We start from the raw sequence: 19979 nt of genomic DNA, 5'->3' as shown, positions 1-19979 counted from the left end.
CAAAAGCGTATTACCTCATTGCATTTACTTATTCGCCTTGCCACAATAAGCTGAATCATTCCTCTTTTGTTTCCTTCAGTAGACATGGACCTCCTTAAGGTTTCCATAGCATCTTGATTTGTTTTGCCCAATAATGATTCCCCATTTACAGCTATTAGTTGATCGTTCACTCGAAGCCTGCCATCCTGGAAAAGGGAAGATTACAGCTAGTTACACAAAACACGCACAAAAGAAGTTTAGTCTCCTGGAGAGAGAGAAAAAAAAAGACCCAAATGACAAATAATCCAACAACTATGCTTAGTCCTAATAGTTTATGGCCAAATGAACACTGGTATAATAGCTTCCATTGCAGCCACTGTAGAAAACGTCTATTCCAATTACAGATTTGCAGTGCAAGCTATTATCATAACCTGTTTGCACAAATAGCATACTAATTGAATTGTACTAGAGATGGCTCATATCCTTCCCCAGAATCTGTAAGGGCTGTTTAAACCCTGGGACACATAAACATGTGAATCTGAGCAGAGATCTAAACATTATCTCTGATGGTCTACCTAGAGAAGGCTAGTTACTGAGCAATCTCATTTCCTCTTGAATCTGTGGTTATTTTCAAAACAGTCTTATTATGGAAAACGGAGTAAGACCAAAGCACACAAGATGTTCCCTCTTACCTTGGATGCTGCTCCACCATTAATAATGGACTTGACGAAGATTCCTAAATCAGCGTGGTTTTCTTTTGACCGGTTACCTTTGACGCTCACACCAAGTCCAGCTGATCCAGAGTCATTCAGTGGAACTTCAAATGTCAGGAATTCCCTTGTGCCATCAGGTGTGAGGACAAGCTCCTCTTCTTCTGTTTTCTGTCAGGAAGATTAGCATGGCATTACAGAAGAGCATTTCTCTTTGGGAATACTCTCTACAGCTATTAGTATTCAAAAAACCTTGCTTTTAACTACAATGCCACAATATTTTCCACAGTAATTATTTGAAGAAGCACGCACAAATAGTGTGTTTTCATTCACCTCCAGCTGATGCCTAGATTCAGAAATATCTTACATTTGTGTCTAAGCGTTTCTCTGTCTAGTAAAGTAATTGAATCACGTGTCATTACTGAATGTGCCATTAATACCAGCTCCCACACAAGCTGTTATTTCATTAGCCGAAAGAAAGCTCTATCAAATATTTTCTTGCAAACACATAGAACTTTTAAAATATCATCATCATGATCATCATCTAGGGAAGTTTTGCACTCATGGGGAGAAGTTAGTGTAAGAACTCAAAAACTACTCATTCACCTAATTTCATTTAAAACTAGCTGTTGAAGGAAAAAGAGAAAATGACACAGCTGAGACCTGCAACGGCACATCTCTCAGCTATTACCAGGCTTAGCATCAAATCCAGCTCTGAAAGCCAATTCTCCTGTCTTTCCCTGCTCTGCTCTACCCTTCGCCTCTGTTGTCTTACCACATCTTTGGTTCTTCGTTGCCCTCTACACTCAGTTTTAGCTTGCAAGGGAAATCCTAGGTTTCAAAAAACTGTAGAACCAGGCTTACCATAGTCCCCAGCAAGGAGCTGCTCTGTGACACCTCCACACGCACTCAAAAATCAGTCAGCCAAGGTGGCACTTGTGGGGGCAGCAGGACTGGGCACAGAACCCAGGAAATAAAACAGCTAGGCCCTGAGGAGCAGTGCTCATGCACAAGAGGCTGTTGCCAGAAGGAGGAATGGGAAGGATGGGCTGTCCAGCAGTCCTGCCCCTTGCAGTAGAAACTGTCAACTTGCCTCTGACCATCTTTCAGATATAACAACGTGGTTGTAACCACTTTTGGTTATAATTTTATCAATTAAAAAAAAAAGTCATGTCCTTAGAGGAAAATTTCTGCAGTGGGCTTTGTGTCTTGCCTCTAGAAAGATGCTCATGAACCCAACTGTGCTGTTTTCTTACACACGTGAAGGAGAAAGAGTAAGAGGACGCCCATCAGATGGTGCAAACTAATGTCCAACAGTCAGCAGTTCTTCTCTGGAAGAATTAATCTGGACAACTTTCTTCATAATCTTAGAAAATATCATAGACTCATAGAATGGTAGGGGTTGGAAGGGACCTTTAGAGATCATCTAGTCCAACCTCCCTGCCGAAGGAGGTCCATCTAGGTCAGATCACACAGGAATGCATCCATGTAGGTTTTGAAGACCTCCCTCCCTGGGCAGCCTGTGCCAGTGCTCCATCCCCTCACAGTGAAATAGTTTTTTCTTATGTTTAGATGGAACTTTTTGTGTTCTTGCTTCACCCCATTACCTCTTGTTCTGTCACTAGATACAATAGAAAAAAAGGGATATCTTAACCTCCTGACATCCACCATTTCTATACTTGTAAATATTAATGAAATCGCTAAATATGTCACATCCCTTACTGACATTGATTTTAAACTGACTTTTCCCACATCACTCTCATCTATTTGCAAAACTCATTGCTATTTTTCTCCTACTCTCAGATACTTGGAGCAAGAGTAGACACATGAAAAGTTAACATCTGCCTGCTGAGTCACTCCTGTAAGGCCTAAAGAAACGCTAAGCTGACAGACCTTTCTGAAATCCAAACACAGAGTGTGGCAAAGATGGATGTGAAAGCCAGACTGAGACACAAGCATGCTAGTTGTGTCACCATTGACCTAGAAATGCAATGTGAAAATGGGAAGGTGGTCAGACTGCTGAGAGAATCTCAACAGCCAAGGGAAGAAAAAAAGAAGCTCTGTATTTTCCCACTTGGTTAAAAGCATAAGCCTTAATGTGCACACCAGTTCCTTCCCTTACACTAGACACTATTCACTCATCTCTACCCTCCTTTTGTTTATTACAAAACATAGTGCTTTATCAGTTAAAAAAAGAAAAAAATTCTCATCCCCTCTCCAAGTGCCACAGCTAGGCTGCCTCACCTGTGAATCCCATTACCCAAACACACCTCCTGGCCATGCAAAACAGCACGATCTGTGCTAGCTGCAAGGAATGGAAAGCTGCAGTCTGTCCATGGAAAAAATATCGGAATATTCTAAAGAATATTTCCCAAATTCGGGGGAAATCACAATCCTAATTTTCCTGGTTGGGTCACTAGTTACAGTGTATATTTGAATGTGTCTTTTATCTGATGGCTGTAGAACAAAACAATCTAAGACGCATGCATGTTATCTTTTAGTGTCTGTAACGCTGCTCGCTTTCTTAATAATTAGTAGTAGGAAAAAAAACTTTTGAGCTGAAAGAGAGATAAAGCCAAGGTAGGATGTATGGGTAATCCAAGGAAGTACATAAACTTACTGGATTTTCCCTACCATAAACTTACAAAAAAGCTTCCCTCCCCCGGTATGTCCTAATCTACAAATTTGCCAGAATTTCAACCACAGCAATCTCCCTTCCAGGGCTGACAACTAAACTGCTTCCCTGCACAGTCTGTCCCTGTCAGATACATGTCTATGTCAAAGTGTCAACTGGAGAGAGCACCTCAACAAGCACTCCCAAGGACTTAGCTGATGGCCTCCACACTACTTCTCTTCAGCTAGACCAGAGAACTGCATTGTCAGCTCAGCACTGTTCCTTATGTGAGGCTTCTGCTTGCTTGTTTTCTACAGTCTTCAATAAGAAAATAAGCTATTATCAGGCTACATAGATGTGAATGTACAGGTGAAACTTAAGGCCTAAACCTGGAGAAAACTGCTCCTTAGCAGCTATACATGAGCAAGCAGATTATGTTGATGAAAAAATGAGAAACAGCTGCCTCTGCTGGAACAGTAGCACTGAAGCCATGAGAAAATTTCTCAACTTATCCAAAGAAAAAAAATTACCATTACAAGGCTAAGCTTAAATTGCTTTAGGGCCTTCATTGGGGATCCACTGCTTTTTTCAGCTAAGCCAGCTGTTTCCCCACCATGCCTGTGTCCATAATTTTAGGGACATGAGAAGCCTTCTGCCCTCTAAAATTTGTGTGTCATCAGTTAGTACCATACACTTGAATGTAGATTGAAAAAGAGAAAGTGACAGAGAGAACAAACATTTATTTTTTATAGCCTACATTATTTTTTTTCCTAAAAATACTTGAGAGAAAAATCTAGCTTTTAAGAATAACTGAACCATTAAGATTCAAGGTCTATGGACATGAAAGTACCAACGCTAACATTTGAGTCAACACCATGGTACCAAAGACAGTCTTATTATATATGACACACTGAATAAAACTTCATATATACAAAACCTTAGATCAGAATGATGTAGTGATCAGGAACCTCTAAGCATGTCATAAAGGAATAAAAGGAGAAATAAGGGGGAAGATTTTAGCCTGATACGTTAATACAACTTTTGAATCAAAGTTGTAAAAAACAAAACAAAGTAAAACAAACCACTACAATAAAAAAAGTCCAACAAAATCTCAGATTGGCTGAATCTTTTGTTCCCCAAAGCCCTTTAGACTACAGATACATTACAGGCACAGTGACTGTCCCCAATCAATTAAAATCAACTATCGTAGAAAAGTAAAGTTTGCACTGAAATGGTGTTGAACATTAAGTATCTAAATGTAACAAACCACACAAATTCCATAATACATCCATGAGACAGCATAAAAACTGCACAAAAATCTAAAATGCAGCACTTAAAAATTTCAACTGAGAACACAATCATGTCCTAATTGCAATAACTTCCATTTGATCTTGATACACTTTAAATTAACATCTTCGCTGTCAATCAAACACCTCAACACTATTTTCATGATTAGTTGATCTGTGGGAGAAATTTATTCCTTCATATACTTTGACAGACCAGTAGTAAACATGCAAGCAAAATTATGTACTGTGAACCCTGAACAACAAAATTCAACTCCCTTAAGATTTTTCACACGCTATGTCCAAAACAATTAACAGGAGAACAATATTCTGTTCAGACAGAGGTCTGCTGAGGAAAAGGTCATCTGCAGCTGGATGAAAGAAGCTGCTCAAGTATGTAATTTGTAATAAAAATTTGATAGGTGGTAAAATACGTAGGTGACTTTTTTGGGGCTTCAAATTCACACTTAGCATCAATTTATGCTAAATAACATTTGAGAGAAGTTTTTCACTTTTAAATACTACATAAATACATTATAAATTTAAAAATAAGCTCCCTGACTAGAGCAAACTTATGGCATTGTTTTGATATATAGAAATTTTTAAAAGCCATAAGATAAACAGGGGGGAAATTATTTTTCTGTTCTACACAGCATAAGTTTCTAATCTGATCATAAAACCTGATTTTATTTTGTAAACAACACAAAAATGGACCATGACACTATGAGTGCAATAACTTTATCTCATCATATTAGTAACACCACCTCCTTTTTTTATGTTTTTAATACTATGAAGAAATTTCATGCTTAGGATTTTTTTCCCTTTATAAAATCTCATCAGGGTTCAGCTGGTGGGTAAGCAGCATGAGATGGGTGAAAAAAAAACCTAAAAGCAACGAAAAATCTCTTCCCACCTAACAGGGGAAGCAATTTTCAATCAAGCTGGGGCGAGTTTCCCAAGTGGCTCGCTGCTGTTACAAATCTGGCTGCATTCTCTCCAGTGAAGTTCTTTCTCTTGCAAGCTTAGACATGCTGTCTTCTCAGCAGCTATTAAGTCATCGAAACTTGTCTGCAAGTTACTTGGTGATTATGTTTAAAGAAAAGAAGTTAATCATGGGACTCTCAGCAAAAATCCAATGCACTCCTGTTTCTTCTCCTGCTTTATTAATGCTCTGCATTCCCACTCTTTAAAAAAAACCCTATATTTCCAAGTTAAGCCTATGAAAACATATACATGAAAATACTTCAAGGCTCAGTTAAGCACACATATATGCATGTACATATACAAACACATCCTTGTATGTAGCATAACAACGAAAATCATGCAATGAATAATGTACAAACCCTATTAATGCCTCCAATGACCCCATCTGCACTATTCACTTTACTTGCCCACAAATCCTGTTGTGTCCAGCCTTTTAACATTACAGCCCTAAGCCTGTTAGCCTTTGTTTAATTATTACTTTATTAACCTATCAACCTTTTGCCTTACAAACTCGTGTTTCCTCTTTTGAATTTGTCCAGACGGAAAAATTCAAGTTCTTGAAAGAGGAGTTTAAAGTCCCATGAATGCAAGAGTTCACCAGGTCTAGTAAGTGTAGACTATAAAAGGACTGGAAATTGCAAAAATCTAGGTTTAGTCATTTGGTTCCAATAATGGAGGATTCTAACCTAACGTCTCACCCTTTGGACAGATAAATATTTTTAGTACAGCATTCGTTATTTTCTTCTTTTTCACAAGGTACCTGCAAGAAATCATAGCTCCTTTACATTGGGATGCCAGTAACATTCATCTCAGTATTACTGTAACAAAACAGAATTCTTAATTCAAAATACACATAATATACGCGAGAGAGATGAGATTTCACTTAGCTATTGTGCAAAGACATTCTTGACATTAGAGGCGACTCAAATTGTTTTATCTTTCAAGTTAAGTGAGTGACATTGTAGTCATATCAGGCCACCTTCTAAACTGAGATACATCAAAAGATGATTACTTGCTTTCTTCATATGCCATCACACATACAAACATAGAACATGCAAATTGAACAGTTCTAAGGAACCAAAACAATTTTCTTGGTCAACAAGTGTTTTATTGCGGGGGGTGATGTTTGGTACTTCTAGAAATGTCTATTTATTACTGCTGGAAGTACTGAAAACAGAGCAATGTAGGTGGCCTGTAACACATCTCTCTAACTTCAGTTGAGGTCTTTCCTCAGGATGAATAATTGAGAGCTGATACATCCTGCCGTGGGTAGGCAGAAAAGATAAACATAACTACTGAAACACGATCAGATTTAAAACTGTACCTCCAGCAGAGAAGATCCTGCCTACTGATCCAGCAGTGACATGCACACTCCAACACGGTTCCTCCTCAAATACAACAAGGCTTTTTAACTTGTTTTTTCTCTTTTTTTTAATCAACCACGTGTTGCATTACAGGTTATAAAGGCCTTAAATATCTACTAATCTACTTGCAAAATTATACAGGGCTTAAGTCAACTAAAGAACTAAAATTCTTATGCTAGCTTTCTTTTTCTAACTCTTCCTAGGTTAAGTATTTTAATATCTCCCATATGCTAGATAAACACTAATGAATCTTATTTGCACATATACACTGAGACTCATTATTCATATTAGCTAAGTTAATATGTCACATCTGGCAAAGACTGCACTCTTGTTCAAATCAAACAGCAGCTGCTAAATATCAAAACCTACATCTGAATTCTGAGATTTCATGTGAAATGTGGTCTGCTTTAATTTTAATCCCATCAAGGACAAGTTTTTTTGCATATTATATATGGATTTAGATGCAGAAATGCTAGCTCATGAAAATACTGCAAAACAGGCCTGATACAATTATGTCCATTTTAAGGATTTAATTTAATATCAAAAACCATGTTCCATGTTCAAAAGTGTCTTCAGTTTAGTGTTTTTGATGGATTAAAATATGGTTTAGGAAAAAACTAAATGTTTTCCAAAGCACCAAAATTCTAGCATGTGATTTTCATTTAGTACCAAAATCAAAGCTTTGCAAAAGCCTACTTTTAAGAACATCCACATGTTTGTTATTTATTTCCATAAGAAGGCCATTGCTTGTCTATGCTAACATTATTCTCCCTAATGCTAACACTCTGATCTGGGCTGTCACAGCACTTGAGATTCCACATTTCAAATCAACTCATCAGACCGATAAAAATACGTTATTGGTTACGCATCTCAGAACTCCACGTAGGGACTAGACTGTAGCCATTACCATGATGACTGTACTTTACTAAAGCCAACATACTCTGTTCAAAATTGTTGTTCCTTCTGAAACATTGTGCTCCTACTGTATGTCCTGAAACAAATATGCAGCTGTAAAGCTAACCCCATTTCTTTACTAGATACTTATCCTAGAAAACCAAGGGATTCAATACACAGCAGGTGTTTGCCAAAGAAGCCTATAAACCTACAGCTCTCTGCACTATCCCTTGTTCCAAGAAAAACTTCAATGCCAGCACACAAGTGACACAGATCCCTAAAAATCTTTGTACTTCTCTCTGGCCTATTGGATGCGCAAGTCCTGAAAGACTAAAGAAAGAGATAGAGAGTGCCTGGGAAAGCCAGACAGAAAAAAAAAAGCTAAAGGGGAAATAACGCCTTTGTAGAATTCCATGGCAAGAAACACGTTGCACACGAGGTGTTTGAAAGAACCCTATGACCCTATTGCCTGTGCTAGCAGAAGACACACTAAAGCACCTGGCAGTCCCTTTCAGTCTCACACTCTATACTTGTTTACATTGTAAGTGCCTTACACAGTCAACGCGTTATCCAAAATAACTTAAAGTTGGTATGTAGGAAACAGTAAAATAAAATAATGGTGAATAAAGATATGCACATTAGTGTGGCTTCAGGATAACTCTGCAACAGTGGCACAGGTAACCGTGTTACAGAACCTCAGTGGAGGGACACACACATTGCCTTCTACAAAAAGGCCAATTGGCCAGCAAGTGTGATCCATACAAGCTTTGAGAAAAAGGCTACAGCTGACCCACAGTGTTGCATGGAGCCAGCCTGGCTGTGCCACACTGCAGCCCTGGAACATCACTTCAGATGGCAGAGGCAAAACTATGAGCCTGAGAGTACCAAGCACAGCATCATACAGACATTTATGGGTATTATCACTGAATGCTCCAGGAAATTCAGACTAGGCAAAGAACATTCATAAACACCAACACTCAACTGTTGTATTAATTATTCATGAGGAATTAATGTCTCAGCTCTACTCATTAATACCGCAGAATATGTTGTTCAATACCAGAGTACCTCCTATGGTAAAAGACTGTAAACACAACAGTATCTTGCAGAAGATCACAAATTCACTACTTCTTTCTTTTATATGGCCAGTGATTTGTTTCTCATGTCACAACTTTACTAAAAATACAATCTGGAAAAAAACCAACATTTAAAAAGGCTTTTAAAACGTTATAATCAGCCTTGTGCCTCCCATCAGTAGAAGATAAAAAAGCACTAAAAAAAAACTGTACCAGTTATTTTCCTCAACACCATGGAGGAAATAACAGTATCAGCTTAATCACCAGTCAAATCTCTCCTCTTTTGATAAAATCATTATTCATCTAATGACATCAGCACTGCAGTTGGTGTAGGCTGATATTAGTCAACGTACAATCTTGGCTCAATTTTTACACATTTGGACCGTCTATTACATGAATGTAAACTGATTAAGCTGTAAACTGTTCTCCAAACAAGGTTCCCTGTGAAGAAGAGTTGCATCAAATGAATGATTCAAAGGTGTTATAAAAGCTGAAGTTCTATGTAAAAGCTACCTGTGGGTACTTAACTTACAGCTTTTGAAAAACAGCTATGGATACATATGCCCTGACTACATATCCTGAAAAAATACAAACAGCTTTTCACCAAAAGCAACAAACAAATACACACGTACTCAGAATACCACCATCTTGAAGCTCTACAGTGACAGTGCTTTCTTCCCTAAGCTTAAGCTCCAAGAATTTTACATCCATTAATCAATGTAAATTCTGCCTTTCTGGGCATTTGCTACTATAACCCTCATACAGATAACATAGAAAGCTGCAAACAAACAGTGTACAGAAATAATTATGCTTTGGTTCTCACAAAATGTCTCTTAACTACGGTGGTATCACCCCATTCCTATAGGTGATGAATTCTTGCATAAAAAGTGCAGTTAGCCAGTTTACTCAGACTCACACAGAAAAGTCTGTGGCAAGAGCAGCAACTGAACCCCAAAATGTTCACTGGTTTAACCATGGCATTATACTTGGAATCTAAAAAAACACGGTGATCCAAATAAAATTTAGATAATAACAAGAGTATCAGACGTTCGAGTTCAGAAGAAAATAAAAAGCAATCTCATTTGCAATTTCTATCAAGGCTGTTAAACATTTATATATTGTTCTAACACACCAACCGCTCTTGTTATGTCACTGTTACGAATCCTGCACTCGCTAAAATTCATAACATTCTGCTCACTTACAGCAATTTGACAGAAAAACAAACGAGAAGAGAAAAATGAAGCTTTCCCATGCCACCGAGTGCAAGAAGCATGAAACAAAATCCCAAATCCGAACTTTGAATCTCTTCTTTACCAACAGACAACATTCCCTAGAAAATAGTTACTTATATGATAATTATTATTTTTCTGGCATTATGCTTACATGAAAGTTAACTTGCCGTTTCTGAATTCAGAAAACAAACTGTGGATGGCAATTGTACAAGCAAAATGTTACTGAAACACTATTGACTTTCAAAGAGTATGAGGAAAAATTAATTGGCAGATGTTTTACATAGCATAATTAACAGTTCATTTCAATGCTCTGTAACAAGATTAAGATAATTAGGCTTAGAAACAGAAATGTAATAATGATAAATTACTAGTTTTCATATTACGGTCAATCTCCTACATTCCAAATAATCACCATGTTTAGAAATAGGTGCATCTGTTCTGTGTTGTCAGCAGCTATACAAATGGCACAAACTCATGGCTGGGTGAATCAATCTTTCAACCAAGATACACGAGATTTCCTTGCTTCAGGAGTAAACGAAGGGCCTGTTCTGTTCGTCAGCAAAACAGAAGGTAAAACCAGCAGTATTGCTTTCACCAGGGCACAGTTACTGGATAGAAGCTGAAGCTGCTTTAGCAATTTGCATTTCTTATGGATAACTGGAGAGTAAACCCTAAATTCTGCAAGCTTAGAAAGTTAAAAAAACTCCTCATATGGAAGAGTTCAAGAATGAGAATATGAGAAGCCGTATTGTGATGGTGTGCAATATATGAAGTAACATGCTTTCCTAGATGGGTAGTAAGAAAGAACTCTCTCAGGGATTTCAGGCCACAAATAAATTAAGAAAAAATAATTTCCAAGGTTTTCTTGTATTCCATCTACACAGATTCATAACCACTGCATCCAAGTGCCACAACATTGGTGGCTCTAAATAATGTACAGTTACAGTAATACTTATATGCACATAATCTCTGAGTGTTAATAAACTAGGCTTTAGATTTTGGGGTGTACAGATAAATTTTATTTCAGGCCTTCCACTTTCAAGTGGTTTTTTTTCTCTTTTAATTTCAAAGTTGCATTTTTCTTCTATTTCCCCACACGGACATAACAAAAAAACAACTATTTTTTTTTTCAAATTAAAAACAGACTTGTATTTCACCTCTCCCTCATTTCTATAGCTTCACTGCTTTCATCATGCTTTTTCTGTTGTTTTTTTCTTCTTTGCTTTCTACTATCAGGTCCTTGACACTTGGAAACTAAAACCTCACAGCTAACAGCTCAAAGATCAGAGCAAGCACAGAAATAGAAATGGTAAGATTAGAAATCTCAAAGACCTGAAAAGCAGACAGAAGAGGAATAAATAGGTATGGAGGCAGAGAGAACAAAGGAAATCAATGAAATATAATTTCAAAAATACTAATAATTTTTAAAAGTGCAACTGAGGAACATTAGTTTTGAAGAACTGAAGTATCACACTTAATCAAAGCAAAGTAGATTGGAAGAAGGGAGGTAAGTGCAAAAGCACTGTGTGTTAGAAATACCCACTGACACCTTTCGTGTTAGTTCACTTTTTATTCTCACCTAGGACTAGGCAAATTTAGAGACCTATTGTTCCTACTATTGATCACTGTTGCACTGACCCTTCAAATAAATCGCACCCCATAACGAATGGGAAACTCAAGGCTTTATGCAAAAAAACATTTTTGTATTGATCAGCTTTCTCACTTTGTTCCCTCACTAACCAAATGTGTCTCCATGTGTTTCTCAAAACACTTCCTTATTTCCAAAGCTTGCTAGGGCTTTCTGGCTGCTTTTTTGAGAAATCAGTGATATATACTCATATACTCCCTATCCCTCTCACATTATCCTTTGGTTAACAGCAATTTTTAGCTCACATCTATAGAGAACAAATGGAAGATACTTATTTTCTTCAGTCTTTCTTTAGATGAAGGCAGGGTGTTCATCCCAAAAATGGCAGAGAATTTCACCATGGAATTTGCTACAAAACATTAACTTTGCAACAGATGAGCAATTGATTTAGATAAACACCTTGTAGGCAATCTGCCTAATCTTAATGAGGTTTTGAGGAAGAATTTAAACTCCTAAAACCAGGACACTTTTGTAAGGCTGCACCCGCAAATTATTCTAATTTGTATTCAATTACAGACAGAAATACTGTCCTAGGCTTTGATATCAGCAGTAGGTGGTAAGAAACTACGAAGGTAAAAACATACATACTCTAATGAGATGTACTAAAAAGATACCGTGAGGCGTGTCTGAAACAATGATATACCCATGATTTTGCAGAGTTCTTATGCAGATGACTTTCAGACTAGGACATCAAAAGCCGGAGGGATAAAAGTGAATATAGCTACATTCAACCCAATCGTCCATTTTAGCAGTTACAATTCATTGGCCTGAAATAGTAATAGTATCGAGCAATGTACCCGTGACTATCTCACTGGGATGGCTCTTCCATCTCTTTACTTAGACTTTTTTTTTCCCTTTATCCCAGACACCATCCCACCATTGCTGTAAGGTATTCTGAATCATCTAGACAAGCTTTTTCTGATTTTCAGCAGCCTAAATCACTTCAAATCCCAGCATGAATCTTCTTAATTTTCCCATAATCTAATTTACTATTTAATTTGAAAATACTTAATTAAATGGAGCTTCCTGAAGCATGTTTTTAACTAAGATACAATATAACATATTGTTGTTACATCCTCTGTTAATATTTCACAAAATCAACCTTTTCTTTTGAAAAAAACATTCTACATATATCAGCTTAACATGTACTAAGACTGATCCTGTTCCACTGACTAAAATGAAGTATATAAATAGTATATAACCTCAATATACACTCTGACTGACACATCACATACAAAAATTACAGCCTTCAAAGGGTTGAACTATGTCCCCATAGTTTCTCCACAGTGGTTTGCCAGGAGGATACAACTGAGACTTCAATCCAAACTGCCTAATTTCTGTGTTTGTATGTCGGGTTTTGGTTATATAATCATAATTTAAACAATTAGTTTCAACACGTAACCCCAGCTAATGGTCTACTCTTACCAATCCAACATTAGGCCTTTGGGTGTGTATAAAAGATGTAATTTCAAATAGTCCTTGAACATGCATAGTAACTGAATGGTACATAATATTCAAACAGTATTTGAAATTACATTAAAAAACGCATTTAAAATGTAAAGCTAGAGAGAGCCATCTACAGTATATAAGGTGAAAGGTGGATCTGGGGAAATGTGATGGAGAAGTGCCATATCAATTTAAAAACATTTGGGAGTCTTCCAGTATGGAAAAGACAAAGCTCTTACCGTTTCCTTTGGAATTTGTGACTGGCTTTGTTCTGCATTCTAAAGGAAGTAAAAAAAAAAAATAAGAACACGACTACATACGACATACACTATCTATCAGCAGGGGAATAAACAAGGAGCTCTAACTCTGACCTGAAGTGCTAATAGAAACATGGTGCTTGTCACACCCCTGATTCAAATTTGTCTAAACAAGCACTAAACGAGAGGTGAACAAAAATAACCTCCAGCCATCTTAGGCCAGTGCATCTGACTTTATCTGCCTGCGAGGCCTAGCTGGCCACGGAAGAATCACAGCTGCTTGTACCATTTTCTGGCTGGTGGAATGTTCTCCAGGGATGTTCTCCCCTGGCCTTTCCCTTCTGCTTTGAAGTTTTCAAAGAACAACCGCAGCAGTACAGATAAACTCTTCAAAATATTTTAAACAAGTAACTCTTCTTTAAAACATACATTCCCATTTTAAGAAGGAATTCTCTTTTTGAGTGTTTGAATGAACCATAACTACAGCACTGGATATCGCAGGACAGGAGGGTGTTTTCAGTCTACCACAGATGGGCAAACCTTGAAAAAACTTTGCATCCCCCAACCAATTCTGAAAACACACATAAGGAACTATTACTCTCCCATGCCCACCTTCACCCATATTAAAACGTTTTTGAGCACCCAGGAGACACCTTGCTGCTGACTGGATGATCACCTTTGGGCTAACCAGCTATTTCTTTCCATTCAGCTGAGTCAAAATTAAATGCCAGGGTTTACTGAACGTTTTTGCTTTGGGCTGTTTTGCAGAAGATTCAAATCATTAAGCCTAAAAACATAGTAACACGAACATCTTTAACCTGCAGTCAACAATCAGTAAGAAAAAAAAATAACAAAGGAACCCACTACCAGGAACATATAAAGGATCTATATATACCAACAGGCACATTAACTTGTAGGGTATAGGAGACTAATTCTGCCAGCCAGTCTATGCTGATACTGAGAATTTAGCCCAAAAGATAAATAACCCAAATAAAATCTTCAGTGGATTCACATAGTAGGTAGCAGGCTCTAAGAAAATCCTTCACAGCACACTATGTTTGGTTAGATGAGGTAACCACAGTATAAAAGGAGCTCTACTTAACCAGAGTAATCCTCACCCCTTTCACACAGGAAAGGGGCAGGGAGGCAATATTTTTAAGACACTATTGGCCACTCACACTGATGTGGACAAGCCCTAAAATATCACGTATTGATATTAAGGTAACTCTGGAAGTGATAAAATGACTACTGTTCTGGAGAAGCATAGCTGTTCTTCCATTTCTCACTGGTCAGAAAAAAGTTAATTCCTACCAATATGATTTTATTCTCTGCCTCCACATTTTACTCACTTTTACCATGATCTGCTGCACTGGATGATGCTTTCCATCACACCCACACTTCCCTTAACGTGACTACACAAGCTATAAAGATCCCATAGTAATCTAAAGGGGCTTGTCTTAACATTTCTGTAAGTTTTAGACACAACTACACATTTTGATTGGTCCTTTCCAGATACTAATGGCAACATACATGAAAGACATGAAGCTCCACAACTCTCCTATTTACTCATAAGGAAACCCAAAGATAAGTAACTTTTCAAAAGTCTTTCAACAAACCGTAACCCAAAACACAAAATCTGAATGTCTCTCTTATTTGGATTACTATCCACAGAAATGTTGGCAAATATAAAAGTTTTAATACCGGGTGGTCCTCAGTGAACAACAGCAAGTCCTGCTCTTTATGAGATGAATAATATGATTTTATTGCATATCATTTCTAAGACACATTCAGATAATATTTAAAGCATACAAATGTAGAAAATATGACAGAAATAGGGAAGGATGTAAGGACAAATTGTTCCTAGGTAGCCAAAGAAGGTTTACATGTGAAAAAGATGAACTGACGTAATTGAATGATTCAGATCATTCCCCCTTTCTCCTTAGGTATTAATTTTCTTTTGTTGTTGTTGTACATACAGCTAGTAAAAGACAATGAGAAAAGCTGGATGAAAAGATTTTTCTTCTTCTTTTAAGATTATTTCTTACCAGAGAAGAAATAACTGCCCTTATAATGGGTTTAACAACTTCCTCGGCAATTCTGCTCCTGCTCTTTGACAGCTGTCAGCAGAGCTCACCTAACATTCCTTTGTGTCAAAATGCAAGCAAACAAACCCTTATGCAACAGAGGATCATCACATGCACGTACTGTCAGATCCTCACAATATCATTTGTTCAAATGGAGCTACAGAAACAAACACCAGTTCAGATTTCACCTCTGACTACACAGTCACACCTATGACCTGACACAGCCTTGATGTGATCTGGCCTCCCTGTGCAGGTGTGTGCTGGAACAGCTGAGAGTATTGCCCAAACAGCAGCAGCAGGGAGGCTACTGAGGTTGGACTCATTTAAAGGGGCTGATCTGCAGTTAATTTTAAAACTTCATCAAGTACTACTGTTAAATTTCTACCTGACATCATATCTTTGTTTCCCATTACCTAAACAAAATGGCGTGTTTAATTATGCTTTGTAAATTCCTTATTTTACTATAGAAATAATATACACAAAATTAAAACATTTTCTTACTTCTAAGTTTATTTAGAAAACTTAAAAAGCATTTTCATTCAGCTTTATGTAAGATAGCAACACTGTGAAAATTACATCATAGGAACTTATAAACAGATCGCTTTCACAGTTCCAGTAATAAGATAGGCCATAATATGATATCAAATTGTTAATTTCTTTTCATTTTATGACAACTTCCACTTAGTACCTGAAGTCATATTCCAAGAGCATTAAGGTAAAAGTGTGGTTCATTTGCAACCTTAACTGTCACTTTGGCATCCTAGTTTTAATTGTAGTTTCAGAAAGTAAAAGGCTTATGTTCAACATCTTGAAACAGCCAAATAAAAATTAATTCACTTTGCATTCAAAATAACACGAATCCAATAGAAAAATGAAGCAATCCATTCATCATACTTATATTGTCACTTATATTTGTCTATCTTCTCACGATAATGCAGCCAAATAAGTTATTTTTAGAGCTATATATACCTAGGATCATACAAATAATAAATAACTTCATTTTAATTGAATACAGAACAAAGTAAGACTGCTACATTCATAGTCTACCTTTTCAGAACAGAAATTATCTTGAATAATTATCAGAGAAATATCTCTACACACTATGCAAGTGGAGCAGGTTCAGTATGAGGCATCATTTTATTTCCATTTCATGTAAATTCCTTCAGAAACATTTTCTGAATTACCCTGCTAAATTAATAACTGCAGGGTTTCCATTCCACAGAGATTGCATTTATATTCAAAAAAGCCCACTATTTCTTATATATTCCACTTTATGATAGAAAGGTATTTACATATCCTGTTTTGGCATAGTATTATATGCTCTGAAATATTTTAGTGAGCAGGTAGTGGGACAAATGGCAGGCTTTCAAATACAGATTCGTCCATGTGAAAGAAGAAATAAAGTACTTGTCTGCATGCATCTAAATAAAGACCATCCAATAGCTTCTTCTACAATAAACATTTTCACTCAAAATAAAACTCTCACTTATACATTTTTAACAAATACTTAATTCCAATAGAAGATCTCAAAAAGATTAAAAAACAATCTTGTAAAATGTTCTAAATAAAGTAAAATAGATGCGGGGTTTTTTCTTACATTCAGTGCTGGCCCTGTATGTTTACTATCAGGTGACAAGATCAAATCATTTGCTCATACTCATCTAAATCTCTTAGCTGCTCTCTATTTTACGCACCAGTTCCCTTGGATGGAATGTTTCTTCCTGTCGAAAAATCAGGAGGCCAACAGTCCCTCCCATCTTGGTGCTTCGCAGCAACGACACAACTTCTTCTTGAGTTTTGCCTGTTAAATCAACTCCATTTACCTGTGACAAAGGAAATATTAGATTGCTAAGACTCCAAACCAAGAAAAATGGCAGAAATTCATACCAAAAAGTCATGTGAATCATATGAGATGGTTTTTAAAAAACCTCACTGAGGCAACCTGCTTTTATCTCAATACAGATTCTATTTCTTAGAACTAATTAAATATGCATTCTTTACATACAAATAAGAAGTTATATTTCCTTCCTCTTTAGCAGTAACTATATACTCCAGTATACTCTAAAGCCAACTAATTCCATGTACCAATATTTTTTACAAGAACTTCTGAATAAAAATCCTTTGGCAAAATGAATGTGTGAACAAAAACTGGTCTTGTTTCCACATGTCTTGGTGTTACACGTATCTTTCAGAAACATCTTGCACTTATGTCAAAAGTAGAAAATATTTTTCTCCCCAAATAACGGTGAAGCAGTTGCTCTTTATTTTGCCCTTGTTCAGTCATCCAACCTCTTGGCTTCCACACACCACTTATTAATGCAGTCGGGTATAGAATACATACAGGTAAATTTCTCACTCTATGAGCTAACTTGAATAAATATGAAGCCATAGAAAGACAGGGTATTCTCAGGCTTGCCTGGCCAGAAACATTTGGAAATGTAAGCTGAATCAGCTAACAGTGTTAAGAAAGTGAGCACGTTGCTCTGAAGAAGTCAGAAAACCACCTTCTTCCTTGCCCTTGCAAGATCACAGCTCACACAGTTGAGATGCCGCAACTGTTGTCTTAAATGCTTCCCAGTCTCTTTCTACCCAAGTCGTCTGCGTTACCTTGAATTACAGTAATTACAGAGGGTTATCCTCCATAGCAGCAATTCAAGCTGACTTGGCCAATTTTGCAGTAAAGTGAAGTTAGAGCTCTGAGAACCAGTTACAATCCCAGCTGTATTTCCAGTGTCCTTTGGCTTAGGGACAGTAATGAAGAGCTGTGGGTGGTAACATCTTATATCACTCCAGTTGATTTGCAGGAAGATCACTGCTGTGTGCCTATCTAAGAGAAATTTAATTCCCTTGAGGACATCCTCCCTTCAGGAGGAAAGTGGTCTTGATTCTCTGTAGCACTACCCTCCTCTTACATTGTCCCTTTCAGTTAAATCATTAAACTTTTTCAGGGTATTGTCTTCTGTACTTGGCATCATCTTCAATAATTTCTGGTCTGTCACTCCATGGTGATTTAACACCACTTATTAGGTAACAGTCACTTTGCTTCAATTTATTCCTACACATCAATGCAAAACTATGACACTATAGTCATAGAGGGGCATGTAAACTCATGGGTACAGCTGGGTACAGCTCTTAAAACAGTTATATATTGAAAATGCACAGATCCTTGATCCATTACCTAAAAAAAAAACTATAGCAAAACAAAAAAAAAATCCAAACCACCAAACCAAATCAAAGCTGAAAAAAGAAGAGAGAAATATTCTCCTGTAGTATGAAGTCAGAGCCTTTGGAAGTGAACTAGGGCATGGGCTAATGCAGAAACACAAACAACATGTAACACTTCATCACCTCAATTAACCGGTCTCCAGCTTTTAGTCTCCCATCTTGAATAGCTGCACCTCTTGGAAGGATGTTTTTCACATAAATTGGAGCAGAGCCACCAATTGGGACATCTCTTGAAGTAATGCTAAATCCCAAGCCTTCTGTACCTGCATGAAGAACATAGAATATTACAAACGCACATCTTGTGCTACATAATTTCATCCAGCACAATGTACATATACAAGCCATGAAAATACATATACAAGATGTAAAAATTACTGCATGGCAAAAAATGAGAAAAAAAGGCATATACAGGAAAGGAAACACTGAGTTTTGGCACAGGTGGCTTAACAGGCCCTCCCTGCAACTTGCTGTTCTGACAATTTCCAAGTCATAGCCATATTTCCAACTTTCCATTTCAGATGAGCTGAGTGACAAGAAATCAGAACAAAGCATATCTGATATCCCTGTCTTCCCCTTTGTCAATCTGGATCTCATCAATGATTCTTTTTTTCTCTTTTGCAAGACTTTCAGCAATGTCGGTCGGCTGATACTGCTGGCCATGGGACTTTGTCAGCTCACTTATGCACATTAGCAGGTGACAGACAGAACTGGAGGTCAGTGGTCTCATTTCTCCTCCTCCAAGAGACCTCAGGCTGTTTTCTGTCAACACCTTCTCTGCCCCTGGGCTTCAGCCTGGCTCTCACTGGGTTCCACCCCACCTTCTGCCTCACAGGTGAGGAGCAGAGCCAGGCTGCAGTTATAAGGTCCTACTGTGCATCCAGGTGGCTGACTACACTTGTCTAAGAATGACTGAAGCAAAATACAGACATTTAATATGACCTGGAATAATCCAGAGAAGCAGTCCAGTGAATAGTGGCAAATGATACTTGCTCACATTTAAGAGAAATTATGCCCACAACTAGTTATTGAATTGTACTTTAGAGTCCCATCAGCTCTGGGATTCACAAGCCAAGGGAACAAACATAAGCTTTTCCTGGTATGCAGAAAGCTCATTTGTGATCCTTTCTTTGATGCAAAAACCTGCGAAACTCTACATTGACACCTGCCCCCCTACCTCACCCTCAAC

The 19979-nt window shown here is 37.4% G+C and overlaps 1 protein-coding gene across 12 annotated transcripts in view; it reads right to left on the bottom strand.

Annotated features, from left to right (window-relative positions):
• The window catches only part of PARD3 (par-3 family cell polarity regulator), a 453311-nt gene that overhangs the window by 176199 nt on the left and 257133 nt on the right, over positions 1–19979 (bottom strand). For 8 of the 12 annotated variants that reach the window (XM_061996551.1, XM_061996556.1, XM_061996554.1 and 5 more), the window contains 5 exons: positions 18917–19056; positions 17263–17391; positions 13467–13505; positions 672–860; positions 15–185 (listed from right to left, as the gene is read on the bottom strand). In XM_061996551.1, coding sequence (XP_061852535.1) covers positions 15–185; positions 672–860; positions 13467–13505; positions 17263–17391; positions 18917–19056 — 668 coding nt within the window. The remainder of the gene's footprint in view (positions 1–14; positions 186–671; positions 861–13466; positions 13506–17262; positions 17392–18916; positions 19057–19979) is intronic. The other 4 variants (XM_061996553.1, XM_061996561.1, XM_061996558.1 and 1 more) reach the window with 1 other exon arrangement.

Source organism: Colius striatus, chromosome 5 (assembly GCF_028858725.1).
Source record: "Colius striatus isolate bColStr4 chromosome 5, bColStr4.1.hap1, whole genome shotgun sequence".
In the NCBI taxonomy this organism is placed as follows: domain Eukaryota; kingdom Metazoa; phylum Chordata; class Aves; order Coliiformes; family Coliidae; genus Colius; species Colius striatus.
The sequence above is the reverse complement of the archived record's forward strand: the minus strand, read 5'-3'. Positions and strand labels throughout refer to the sequence as shown.